The sequence below is a fragment of the Ammodytes marinus genome, assembly GCF_949987685.1.
Source record: "Ammodytes marinus genome assembly, chromosome: 1".
Lineage (NCBI taxonomy): Eukaryota > Metazoa > Chordata > Actinopteri > Uranoscopiformes > Ammodytidae > Ammodytes > Ammodytes marinus.
The window spans coordinates 29235377-29248463 of NC_137230.1; the positions used below are offsets into that span (position 1 = coordinate 29235377).

Sequence of the window (13087 nt, forward strand, 5' to 3'; positions counted from 1 at the left end):
ATTAAGATTAACATACTAAAGACATCCTCCCCTGGATTAAATCATTACATTGTGTGTGTGTGTGTGTTTGTGTGTGTGTGTGTGTGTGTGTGTGTGTGTGTGTGTGTGTGTGTGTGTGTGTGTGTGTGTGTGTGTGTGTGTGTGTGTGTGTGTGTGTGTGTGTGTGTGTGTGTGTGTGTGTGTGTGTGTGTGTGTGAGTGTGTGTGTGTGCAGTCGTCGTTACATCCATCTGTACTTTCTGTAATTCCATCTTCTCCTCTGGTTAGCTGCAGTATGGGCTGAGGTGATCATTTCACATTGAACTGTAATACTGAAAAGCACTCTGTTTAGTTACTGATGCTGGTCAATGCTGATTATCTGTTTGGTTTGGATTGTAGTAAGATGTGTTGATGCTTTTCACTGTCTGTGCTCTGGAATAAATTTACACAATTTATATTTGCATTAACTGGGAACATGTAGATAGTCTCCATGTTACGCTTTGCAAAAAGGGAAGTTTCTGTTTAAATACTCCTTCAATCCTCAAAAATAAGTTGGTTGAAATGATTTTTAATACTTGCTGTGGAAATTTCATTTTTCTCCTTTGTCACATATTGCTAATTGGATTCAAGTCAGGAAATATAATTATCACACTGAACTGGCAAACCTGAGTAAAACATTTCGAATTCATGATCAGAGTGAACAGCTTTCCTGGTTGGGCATTTGTTGTGTGTGTGAAAACAAAGAATGCCACACGTAGAAAGAGAGGGGCAGGCTGGAGGAGCATACTGAGGAAATGTGTTGAGCTCTTCTCCACATATGTCAGTCCTGATCCAAGCCACACCTGCTGCTGCTAACCATGGCTTACCCGAGAGGGAGAGGGAGAGAGGCAGCAGAGTACAGTGTGTTTTAGGCAGAGTCAGTAGTCACAGGCTGAGCAGTCACTGAAGCGAGCGCTCGCTGTGTTGCTGCTGCCTTTTCTTTTTTCTCTCCATCTCTTGGTCTCTGTTCCCGTCCTCCCTCCTATCTTTGACTCGACAGACTCCAGTCATTCCCTCCTGTCATCCGGAAGCAACGGTCTAATTAACCGGGCTCTGTGGGAGAGGAACTGCTCTGCCTCCTAAAGGAACCTTTTGCCAAATCGCTGACTGTCTCTCAGTGCTGGAAATAAATGGAAGGGAACGCTCGCTCTCTGCCACCAGGCAACTGGGGATTCCTCTTAGTGTGAAGTAAGAGTTTTGATTTCCTTTTCCAGGACTTGGCAGGGTGGATTTTTTTTTCATCACATTAACTGAAGACTGAAGAGGATTTTGTCTTTTCTACATAAAATAAAGAGCTGAAGCAACTCGGTACCAGGGAACAGGTGGCATTGGTGGGTTTAAAACCCCTCCACTGCATGTAGGGGAGCTCAGCTCACCCCCTGCTGAGATCCAGCAGGAGCAGCCAAGACCTGGACATTGACCAATTAAACACAATCAAGTGGCGGATCAGGGTCAAACTGTGCTTCTTCAATCTGGTTAACACCTTCACACTCACAGTAATAGCTGGATTATATGTGAGTTACCAAGGAACCTTGCTGACCAGCAGCAGAATTTCATTTTAGTTTGAGAGGAAGGCGAAAAGTGTGGTCATTAGGAGGCTAGGGAGAAGATGCCAGCCATCCTTGCAGCCTCAAAGATGAAGTCAGGACTCCCCAAACCGATGCATAGTGCCCTGCCAATCCCCCAGACCCACAGCAGGCCGTCAGCTCTAGCTGTGCCTCCAGCATCAGTCAAGACCCACATCCCCTCACTGGGCCAGAAGGTGGGCTCGGGACTCCAGAGACGCATCGCACCAGTATCAGAGGCTGGAGGAAACCCCCAGGTCAGGATGTTTTCATAAGATCTCTATCCACCTAACTAATCTTTCCTATTTCTCCCTAAAGTCATGGTTTGATGAAAGTTCCTTAAATGAGCTGTGATAGGAAGCAAACTTAGCAGCATTTTAAAGTACACTGCTGAATGTGGTTAATTTCCTTTTAAACATCGCTGGATAATTCTGTTTAGAAAAACTCTAGGGGGCCTAGCAGATGTCCGGGGTTAATGATTTGATAATGTCTGCACACTAATTACAATAATATTGTATATTAATACTTAAACTCACAATAATAACCCTAAAAAAAGAATTAGTAATGGCAAAACATTATTGTTATGGCTGTTAATGTTCATCAAGATTTCAATCAGATAGGAAATCAATACTGCGATTCTTGAATGTGAAGACATTCAAAGTCATGTTGCCATGTACAGTATTTGCATCAACCTTAGTTGTCACCAGTTCTATCGGACTGTGCCACACACAAAATTCACAAAATGTCAGTATCTTTGTCAAGCTCAGTTGGGCATAATTGAAAACACACAGCCAAACTCAGTGTGTTCCTAGAAGGAGAGAGAGCAGGCTGTGTCTCCCCTGTCCAGGATGGCAGCATAGCAGGATGTCAGGGTGGCTGTTTTGCTGTGTTTGTGAAATATTGTCTGCGCTTAGCAACCTTACACAAACGGCTCCAACGGTGAAAGGGATTGTTCTAACACCATGTAAGGCAGTGAGGGAAAGGAGATGCCTGTGTGTGCTTGTGTGCACTAGCGAGCCAGCGAGAGCATGCTTGGCAACCAGTCTTTACAGTAGGCCTGACTTGGTGCCACTGATGCGTCCTGGTTTGTTTAGGAGATAAATCTGAATCCGGTGTTGTGACGATCATGTGAGGGAAACATAGAGGAGCACTGCACTATAGGACACAGCACGCGTCCATTGCTGGTGTTGCCTGTTTTTGTGGCTAATCATGTTTTCTCACTGACCTACTTTCCATGACTTTCTCTCTCTCTCTCCCCACTGTCCTCCTTCCTCTCCCTCTCTCCATCCCCATGGTGCTGATGAAGCAGCCTTTATCACCCTAGGCTGAGTTAACCCCTTGACCTTCCTGACCAGCTGCTGTGATGTGAATATTGCAGTCATGTACTGAACACTATCAAAGCTGACTGTGTGTGTGTGTGTGTGTGTGTGTGTGTGCGTGTGTGTGTGTGTGTGTGTGTGTGTGTGTGTGTGTGTGTGTGTGTGTGTGTGTGTGTGTGTGTGTGTGTGTGTGTGTGTGTGTGTGTGTGTGTGTGTGTGTGTGTGTGTGTATTGATACTGTAATTGATAGTGCTATGTCCTTCACAGGAGATGTAAAACAATAAAAAAGCAATGCAAAAATAGAAACATTCAAAACAAAACAAAACAAAAGATAATAAACCTTTATGAAAAAATAAAAGTGAATAAAAAAAGTGCAATGTTGTCGGTAGGAAAGGGAAGATGCATTAAAGAAAAATATAGAAAATAATGATATCACTGGTTCTGGCTGGAATGACCATTTCAAGATGACCATTTGTTTTAATTCAATAATGTGTGTCTCAAATTATAAACACATATGTTTGTGCTAATACGAAATGACTATAAATGACAGATTCTAGTCCCTGGTTATATAGCCGTTTTTTTAATACGGGGCAGGAGTGTTAATGGTTTCTTAGCTCAGTTTTATCGTCCTCATTTCTGGACCGTTTCTGCTGGGGATTCACCCCGGGGACTGACTTGAACTGGGGGAAGGCCTGAGAGGCAGAATTGCTGGCGAGGACTCCGAACCCTTCATATGCTGCATCTTCTCAATCAGTCTGGGTTACAACCCTCGGTGGATTGTGTGCACAGACGCCTTTGGTCTTCAGTGTCAACCCAATCTGCTCAAAGACTGAGATTGAGCTGAGACCGAGCTCTCCGAAGACATGGGGTGGGGCCCTGCTTTATGTCTTTATGTTTTTGATTCTTTCACTCCTCCTTCTGGTGGCTGTACCACATTTCTCCAAGAGGATTACTGACTCATGAGAAGGAATATAGAGAATGTGAACTTTTTCCTGATTATTAGACTAAATGATTCAATTCACCCCTGACAGTCCAGCAGTTCACCTTAATGAAGCATTAGATTTTCAAGGCGTGGGAGCTTCTGGGGCCGTCATATTGCACCAACTTCCAACAATCATACAGGGAGGAAAAATCAATATGGGATGGAGGCGATTTCAATTCCAATTTCATCACCCACACTAGCAGCGAATAGACCTGAATCCAGTACAGTCATGGGAGTATAGGTTGAGGTTGTTATTTCTCAATTAGGAAAACTTGACCAGTTGCTCTTACTATCTCTGTCACTGTGTCAGTCTTTATTTTGAGTTAACCTCAATTGAACTACCATGGTCTTTTAGTATCTTAATCTAAATTCAAAAGCCAAAATCCAGCCAACACAGTCAAAATGAAAGAAAGAGGAGTAAGAACAGGACCATGGCTGATTCAGGGAAATATCAAGGCATGGTGGGAAATGTAGGGAAAACAAGGTGTGTTTGGGGGACAATGGATGCACCAAAACAGCTAACCGCGAAATGTGTTGACCATAACAGCTTAGTACCAGCAGCACTCACCTGTAGTTATCTGAAGGATTAGTGAAGTCACGGCAGAGTGTTGCCAATGCTGCTCACTAAGATCAAGCTGCTTGGCCCAGTTGGCACTAAACACACAAACATGTTGTGTGCACCTGCAACAAATAGTTAATCCCTAATGCAATGAGAGCAGTAGGACAAGCATCCAGACTATGTTTACAGACAGGAGACAGGATGTTACTGTGTGTGCGTGTGTGTGTGTGTGTTTTTCTGTGTGTGTGTGTTTTTTTGTGTTTGTGTCTGTGTATGTGTGTGTGCATGTGTGAAGTCTTGCACAATCTGCTGAATCTAATGTGAAGGTGATAAGCTTTGTGAATGCAATTAGTATCTGTTTGTTCTCGTTCTGCTTGTGCAAGAATAAGTGTGTGTGTGTGTGTGTGTGTATGTGTGTGTGTTTGTCATCATCACACTTTTCTGTGAAACCATATGGAATGACAAGCTCCTGGGACCTTTAACTTTTCGGCATACTGTCATTACAGAGAGCTGAGCCTTGCACAGATACTCTGCTGTCCTCTAGTGGCTGGTCTTTGCCCTACACCTGATTCCATTTACAAACACTAGCAGGGGTGTGAGTGTATATGTGTGTACAGCGTGCACACTTCATTGAAGGCCACTGTCATTCCTTGTCTATTCATCTGTAACAATATCCCAACCTTTTCATTCTCTGTCTCACTCTTATTTTCCCCTCTTTTTAATCTGGCTATTCATTGTTAGCTCATTCATGTTAGGCTGATGCTTTGAAAAAGAAAAGGTTCAAACAAGAATCTCTGATATCCACATTTACTGCAGGAGACCCTGACAAATAAATACATCAACATGAAGCATGCCCAGACATGTACACACACACACACACACACACACACACACACGCACACACACACACACACGCTCACTCACTCACACATGAACACACAGCCACAGAGGGAGATTTGTCTGTGTGCCAGTGTGATAAGGAGCTCCTATCTTAATAAGTATCTTTCCAGATAAAGGCTTAAATCGGGCTCTGTGTAAAGACTGGCTTTATTGGACTCATTATGAAAGCTGAATCCCAATCACATAAAAACATAGTGGGACCAGGCGAAGGGGGTCACAGGCCACCACTGCTAATATTTACCAAGATGATCTTGTTGTAAATAAACCTGGATCCACAATTTAGACAGACCCCCATCCAGCAGAGAGGAGCTTAATGTAGAAATTAAATCATCAGTGTAGTACCACTGTGTGATGGATGCAACGGTGATGCAGACAGAGCTCCATTAATGCAACTTCCTCTGCTCTTGACGATGTGTAATTGCCCGAGATTATGATTTCCCTAATTTGAATTATTTAAATTGCGTGTGATTTCATTTGTGCTATTGGTTTGACCGTGAACCGACAGTGACATGTGTTAACTCATTTAATATAATATAATATTTATTAATCACGCAACCAGGGTTGGTGGTATTTGTATTTGTTAAATTATTGTGGATTTAAAGCTAATTAAATGACCCCAAATATAGGAGTGTACAGAGTATATCAATATATTATGTGATAAAGAGGCAAGAAAAATATGAATGACATTATATTGTATTGCCTTTTAATTCATTCATGTAAATTCCTATACTAAATGTCATTCTCCTCTAATCTTGAATATATATATTAATAGTTATCCAAAATGATGTATTACTTCAGTTTCATTTGCTCTTTTTATTATTAATTCATTAAATCATTTTGTTTTTTCAGTGTCAAAACAAAAGCAATTTGAAGGTATTATCTCAGGTCTTAAGAAGTGCTATCAAGAGATAACTTGATAATGACAACAATCTTCAGTTGCAGCACTATGTAAAATAAAGAGTCATACGGCCCCAATGCTAGCCCAGTATTTGATTGTAGACAAGTTGAGCACTAAACAGACCTTACTCCATGATAATGTGCAGGTCAAGTTAAAATGAATAATGTTTCAAAAATACAATATCAGCGTCTTGAGTCTGCAAATGTCAGCATCGACTTTGATTTCACAGAACCCATCTCACTATACTCCTATAGAGGAGATCTCTGTCTTGTGTTGAGTCCCTCCCCTTATCCCAAGCTTCCTGTGAGAGGCAATAATGACTTTTTTATGGCTTTTACATCCAGTCTGAGTCTCCCGACGACCCCGCCCAGCAGGTGAGAGTGAAAGGCAAAGCACCATCATGCTGCATTGGATTGCTAATGCCCCTCAACCCGCCTAGAGTAGGACAGATAGGATGGGGGATTTCTCTGAATATATTGCCGCTTTTTTATATTACCATGACAAAGGGGCCACACATAGGCATATGTCTCCCCAGGAGGAGCTGCAAGTTAAAGCCAGATTTAATGGATGCTTTGGTGATTCATTGTTGGAGAGTTCATTGTTCAAAGGGATAACCAAGGTTTTAACAGACTTTAACTGAGTTCCGACAAAGAGTGCAGGAAGAAAGGTCATGTCTGGTTAGGTCTTGTGAGTGATCCTCATCAATTGAATTTATGGCTTTATCATTTTGTGTTTGTGTCTGTCACAGTTATTATGTGAAAAATGTCATCTCCAAAATCGGAAAGCCAACAGAAAGTGTTATAAGAAGTCTGTTTTTGTTGAGCTGAAATGAAATCAAGGCCTGAGTTCTTGAAGGCTGACACTTTGGAGATAAGAGGTTTCGGCCAGACAACTACCACACATGGAGGATATTACTATCAGCAGCTGGCAGGTGGAAGCCCGTGTTGCTTTTGATAAAAGCCACAACACACCGCTGTGTCCTCTCTCAGAGAACACAGAGATGGTCATCCTGCAGATTCATCAGGCTGGTCTGGAAACGGCCTGTCTGCTCTGATACCAGCAGAGGCTTCACACAGAGGCAGAATAAGGTCAGATGGTGAGATAGCAGCAGGCCCCAAGTCTGTGGATTGCATCTGAGGATGAGGAGGCGTTTTGTCCCCCAGCAGCTATACCTAAACACCATATCAGCAAGAAATGGCACAGAAGACAAAGGCTTGTGTTGTATTTATTCTTCTATTTTAAAAAAAGGATGTTTTATTCACTTTTTTTTATCAGAAAGCTCAGTGTGTAAAGTACTAATAATGATCAGATTGCAATATTAAACACTGATCTTAAAGCTTCAATGGTAAGGAATAAAGAACCAATGCACATTTTCTTAGCCTTATACAGTATATATTCGAAGAAAATAGTTAGATTTGATGTTTCGGAATATGGATAGATCTTAATGTCGATATTTAGGGTTTCATTTTGTTGGATGGCATCAAAACGTGATATATATATATATATATATAATATATATATATATATATATATCACGTTTTGATGCCATATATATATATAATATATATATATATATATATAAACTTCTATTTCATGGATGTTTTAAAGCTTCATGATTACACTTTGGTGTTCTTCAAATTATACTCTATACCTTCTCTAAAAATTTGAATTTCAACAGAAAAAGGTGTTGTTTTTTACATGAGCAAAAGCAAAATAAATGTGGAAGAGGTATATGATTATATGGCAATTGGCTCCAGTTGTTATGACCTCATCTCTGCCTAATGGGTCTCGATCAGATTCCACTTCCTGTGTGGTTGTCCCCGCGCCTTCCTGTGTGAGGTCATGGCTGCGAACATAACCATATTAATTAAGGCCGCAGCATCTGCTTCTCCTGATTCAACGTCCTTCCATTGATCCCCCCCTCCAAGGTGCTTCCCAATCGTTAGTCACTTTACTTCTCTGCTTTCCTCGCGTTAGCTCTCACACAGGGAGCCCTTGGTGCAGACAAACAGGTCATTGTGAATGGCGCCCCCTGGGGAATTGGCGCTGCAGTGGCAGTTAGACTAACACAATCAGCTCCATCTCTGTCTGGAAACAGAAGGCAGTGTGGAAAGGCCAGGAGGTAGAGGTCATCAGGGCTGAAGTCAGCCTCCCCAGAGAGGCCTGTGTCCAGGGTCAACAAGGACTGAGAGGTAGGTTAGATAACATCATCACCTCTACAGAGCCAGCCGAGAGCGGATGGTGTCTGCTGGTCAGTTTTGGTAAAGCCAAAAAAAAATATATATATACGTATATTGTAATTTTAAATCTAGCAGAGTAAATCAAGAGGATATATTTGAACAAAGGTGGAAAACACAGGACCTCTGATTTGGTGTTAAAATTCAACATCATCACTGTATTAAAAAATATATACTCTACATGCATTGAAAGAAACAGAAACTACAGTATAAGTACTAGCCATCACAATAGTTGACCTTCTCAAATAATATGTTACAGTTAAGTACAAGTTCAAATCTAGCAACACATCACTTCTTTGGGTTAATATTTAATCATAAATACTATAAAACATATGTATCAGGATGTTGATATATACCAAATGGTGACATTGGTGCATTGCAAAGCTTCATGATCTACAAAGACATTGGACGTGCTCAAAGAAAATATACAACTAAAGCATTGTGTTTATAGTATTTTCTTCACAATCAGTTTAACCTATTACTCATCATCTACATTGATGCTGAGATCTGGGGTCAAGGCAACTCGAGTGGTCACATTCAGAACGGTTATAAACATATATTCTAGGATTTAATTTGACATATACCGATTTATCTAGAAGAGAAAACACAGTTGTTTGTTGGAATGATTAACCAAACATTAACACATACATCATTAATCAAGTTGGTATGAATAGTTCTCTAAAGTTGGATACACAAGCTCACTTTGCTTTCACTTTTTGAAGCTGATGCCTTTGTCGTTTTGTGTATGAACCAACTTTTGACGTTTATTACATTCGATACCATCACTACAAATACAGTAGTCAACTTCACAGTAGACCCCAATTGCTTTTGTGCTTGTCTCTTTACTCCCATATGCCCCTTGCCCCCACCCCTCGCCCAGAATGGGACAGCCAGGCAGCCTCATCCAAACCCACGCACCATCACCCCAATCTTCCTCCCCAGCCGGCAGAGCTCGGAGGTGGGGGTCCCCCAAAACAAAGGACCTTCCCTTGCAGGGTTATCCCCCCATTGTCCATGACACATTGAGGTTTATCTGGGACTGTGAAAGGGACCATACTCAGACCATTCACTGTGGCTGCACTTAATGAGCTTGTTGAAGGTCTGTACTAAAACTGTTAAACACAAGCACTAAGTGCCGACATATTCTCTTCTTGCAGAGCCAGAATGTCATTAAACCAATGCGGGTTAGGAGCAAAGGGGGACTGATATTTCTGTGCTGCAGTAGGGTTCAACAACTCTGAATCCTATGATGCTTTGACTTTTTATGACATTATAATCAGAATCAGCTATACTTTTTATTTAGTTGTGAGTAGCATGCATTAGAAATCTCACATGCTAAACTTAGATGGTGACCATGGTGAACTTTACACATGCTTTTCAGCACGTTTAACATTGTCTGCGTGAGCACGTTAGCATGCTGACGTTAGCATTTATATCAAAGCACCGCTGTACCTAAGAATAGCTTCACAGCCTCCAGCCCCTGTCAATCAATTAGTGTACATTTCCTCGTGATGGCCTGCTTGTTGGATATTCTGATGTCTATCTGTTTTTTTTTGTTATTTGCTTGCTTGCTTACAGTAGATACAGAGAGTTGCAACTGACATTAACTGAAGTCAAAACTTCAACCTGGACTCTTATTTAAAAAATAAAATATGTAAGGCTAACACATTACTCACTTGCTGGTTTGTAACTTGCTGCTTGGACATTGAACTCAATATGTTTTTCCTCCATACATAATTCAGAAAAGCAGCCTGTCAGTCTCAATTTATTGTTCATGAAATGCAGGTAAAAATCCATTGACGGGGTACAACTTTAACTTGTAAATGTCTGTTATTACTGTAAAAATTTAACTTTTGTGAATCAGACTTCTTTCTATAAAAAAAAATCACAGTATACACAATACCATTACTTTATACTGTGTACATGACTACAGCTATATTGTTGTTTCGTTCTTAAAGCATTTTTGTTCAGCCTGCTGGAAGTGATCAGGCATCCCCCTACTGTGGGAACTTTCTGTAAATCTTGGGCCTTTCCCAAAATTCAAATTCGGCTTGTAATTTGTGGTTGGTGGTGGGGTGTATGTGTGCACAGGCGGTTGGAACGTGCTCAAACAGAGTGCATCCTGTGCTGTGGACTCTCTTACACACACACTCACACATACATAAATGCTTAGGTTATGAACCCACTGTTCACATGCACATAAATACACACATGCAGCTGCTACAATGTGATGTGGGTGATGGCTGATCAGAGACGGAGAAGTCCCGTCTCTGGTCAGGGAAAATAAAACTAGGCTTTTTTTAACAGAGCAGGGGAGCTGGTTAAAGACATAATAAATAGAAAAGAGACGGTTAGCGTTGAGTTCTGCGTGGTTTGGCCTCTAAGCTCTTCACTTCTCACTATTTAGTCTCTCCATTTTTGTCAAGGGTGCACTGATCATCCCTTTTTTGTCTTTTTTCCTCATTTATTTTTGTCATTGAGGGGGACAACTATCGGGGGAGGGGTTGTAAAAGGTTAAGAGGTCTGTTCTTTTCTCTTTCTTTCTCCTCCCCATATGACCGATGATCCATTGAAGAGCAATACCACAATGTGTTGCCGTGGGCAAGAGAGGTAGGGGAAGGGGGGATCCACTCCTGCTCCTCCTCCTCTCTGTGCGTTTGGTTTGGCTGCCTCTGAGCAGCGGCAGACGCCATGGAACTCTTCTTGCCTTTCGCCTCCTGCTTTTATTTTTCCCTCCTCCGTATCCCAGAGTGGGTGGAGAAAAGCTGGAGGCGCTGAACTCCCCCCCCCCCCCCCCACACCCCCTCCTCAGGCACACAGAGACCTGCTGGGGCTCAAACAAGCAGCAGCTATACTATTACCTCTGGATCTACATGGTGCACTCATTCAGGACATTTTTCTCAATCCTGCATTCTCCTCCTTGAATTTGTCTTTTTTCTCTGTGGATTCTTACATTTTGCTGCAGCTCTGTTGGGTCCAGTCTGGTCTAGATCTGGTTCTGATGGCTTATGTTTGGACCAGGCTGGTTCACCAGCAGTCCTCCTCAATGTGAGGCAGGTGTCTCTGAGGAAGGAAGCTGCAAGAAGCAGGATGAGTTCGCTGCTGTGCCGCTGGGAACAGAAGAATTTCACTATGAAACTGGTAGGATTAACACTTTGAGGCCATCACAAAGGTCAAACACCAGGGAGGCAGTTACAAAATGTGTTGCGGTCAGGTTATTTTCTGTGCACATAAAATATTATACCACAGCCCGTTAGACTTTTTTCTGTTGTTGACAGTCTTTTTATCAATAAAGTGTTGACATCCTTATCCTGCCTTTCTCTCCTGACTCTGCAGTTTCAGGACATGCTTCACTATGTGTGTTAATGTATCAGTTGAAATGCTTGTCTCATCAGCCCAAAGCCTTACAGTAGCTGTGGTGTTCTATTGCAGGCATGCATTGTATTATTGGCATTCGTTTTAATATCAGAGGGAGGTGATTCCGGTTTACCCCTCAACTGATATCACTTCACTTTGATGTCTGCAAGGAAAGTTTAAATTAGGCTTAAGCAGAGTCTTCAGTCAGAGATTTGTGTGTGTGTGTGTGTGTGTGTGTGTGTGTGTGTGTGTGTGTGTGTGTGTGAGTGTGGGATGGGGGGGGTCTCTGTGTGTCCTCCTATACAAGCATTTATAAGAAAAGGAAATACTTTGGTTCTGCTTTGTTACCCACTATTTGCTGTGTGATAAGCAAAATACCACAGAGATGGTGAATATTCAACAGGACCTGGTAGCCTGTGATAAAATACAGGGTGGGTCTGTTGCAGATAGGTCATGTGGTGCAAACAAATGAGAAAAAAACTATTGCTGATATGTGATAAAAAAGTAAGCAGTAGATTATCATAATACAATAATTATAATTATAATTTTGTGTTAAGAACACCCTGTTGAGTTTTTTGCAGCTCAAGCAAATGGAACACACCCCCTCTCTCTGTCTTTTTCTCTTTCTTTTGACCATGGTCCTTATCTGGATCTGCTGTAAGCCCACAGAGGAAGGGGAGATGGAAGCAGAGGAGGTTATTACTAGAGTCTAGAGATTAGCTGATAAGTAAGCTAGTTTAATTACACACCGCTAACCTCCACACAGCGTAACTGACAGAAGGCAAGTGGTCACAGGGTCAGCGTGTGTGTATGTTTATGTGTGATTGTGTGAAGGGATGTGAGAATGACAAAGGGATCACAGGCAGGCACACTTGAGCATAGGCACACACTTCCGGAAATTAAAGCGATCTTAATTTTTATTATGAAGTGCAGTCGATGTCCATAATCCTGTCTGTTCTAATACAGATGTATTGATTATTGGATTGTGTTGGTCCTTATGTCAGAGTGTGACCTATGCAGCAAATCAAAACACCTGATTTATGTGTTTAATTCTGTTCAGAGTCATGGCACTATTTACAGAGCAGAACAGGACATGATTGGAATCAGAAATGTTTTTAATTAAGGTATATACTATACTATACTTGCATTGTGCATTTGTGTGAAATACTGAATGTGTGTAGCCATGACAGACTAGTGCACATATACTGTACCTTCCCTCATCGTGCATTTAATGGCTCATATGTTTTTGAGTT

The 13087-nt window shown here is 41.7% G+C and overlaps 1 protein-coding gene across 1 annotated transcript in view; it reads left to right on the plus strand.

The window, feature by feature from the left end:
* Nucleotides 1-1626: 1626 nt before the first annotated feature.
* nav2a (neuron navigator 2a) overlaps nt 1627-13087 on the plus strand; it is a gene marked incomplete at its 5' end in the record, with an annotated part of 97730 nt that continues 86269 nt past the window's right edge. Inside the window, one exon of the mRNA XM_080027600.1 lies at nt 1627-1839. Coding sequence (XP_079883726.1) covers nt 1627-1839 — 213 coding nt within the window. The remainder of the gene's footprint in view (nt 1840-13087) is intronic.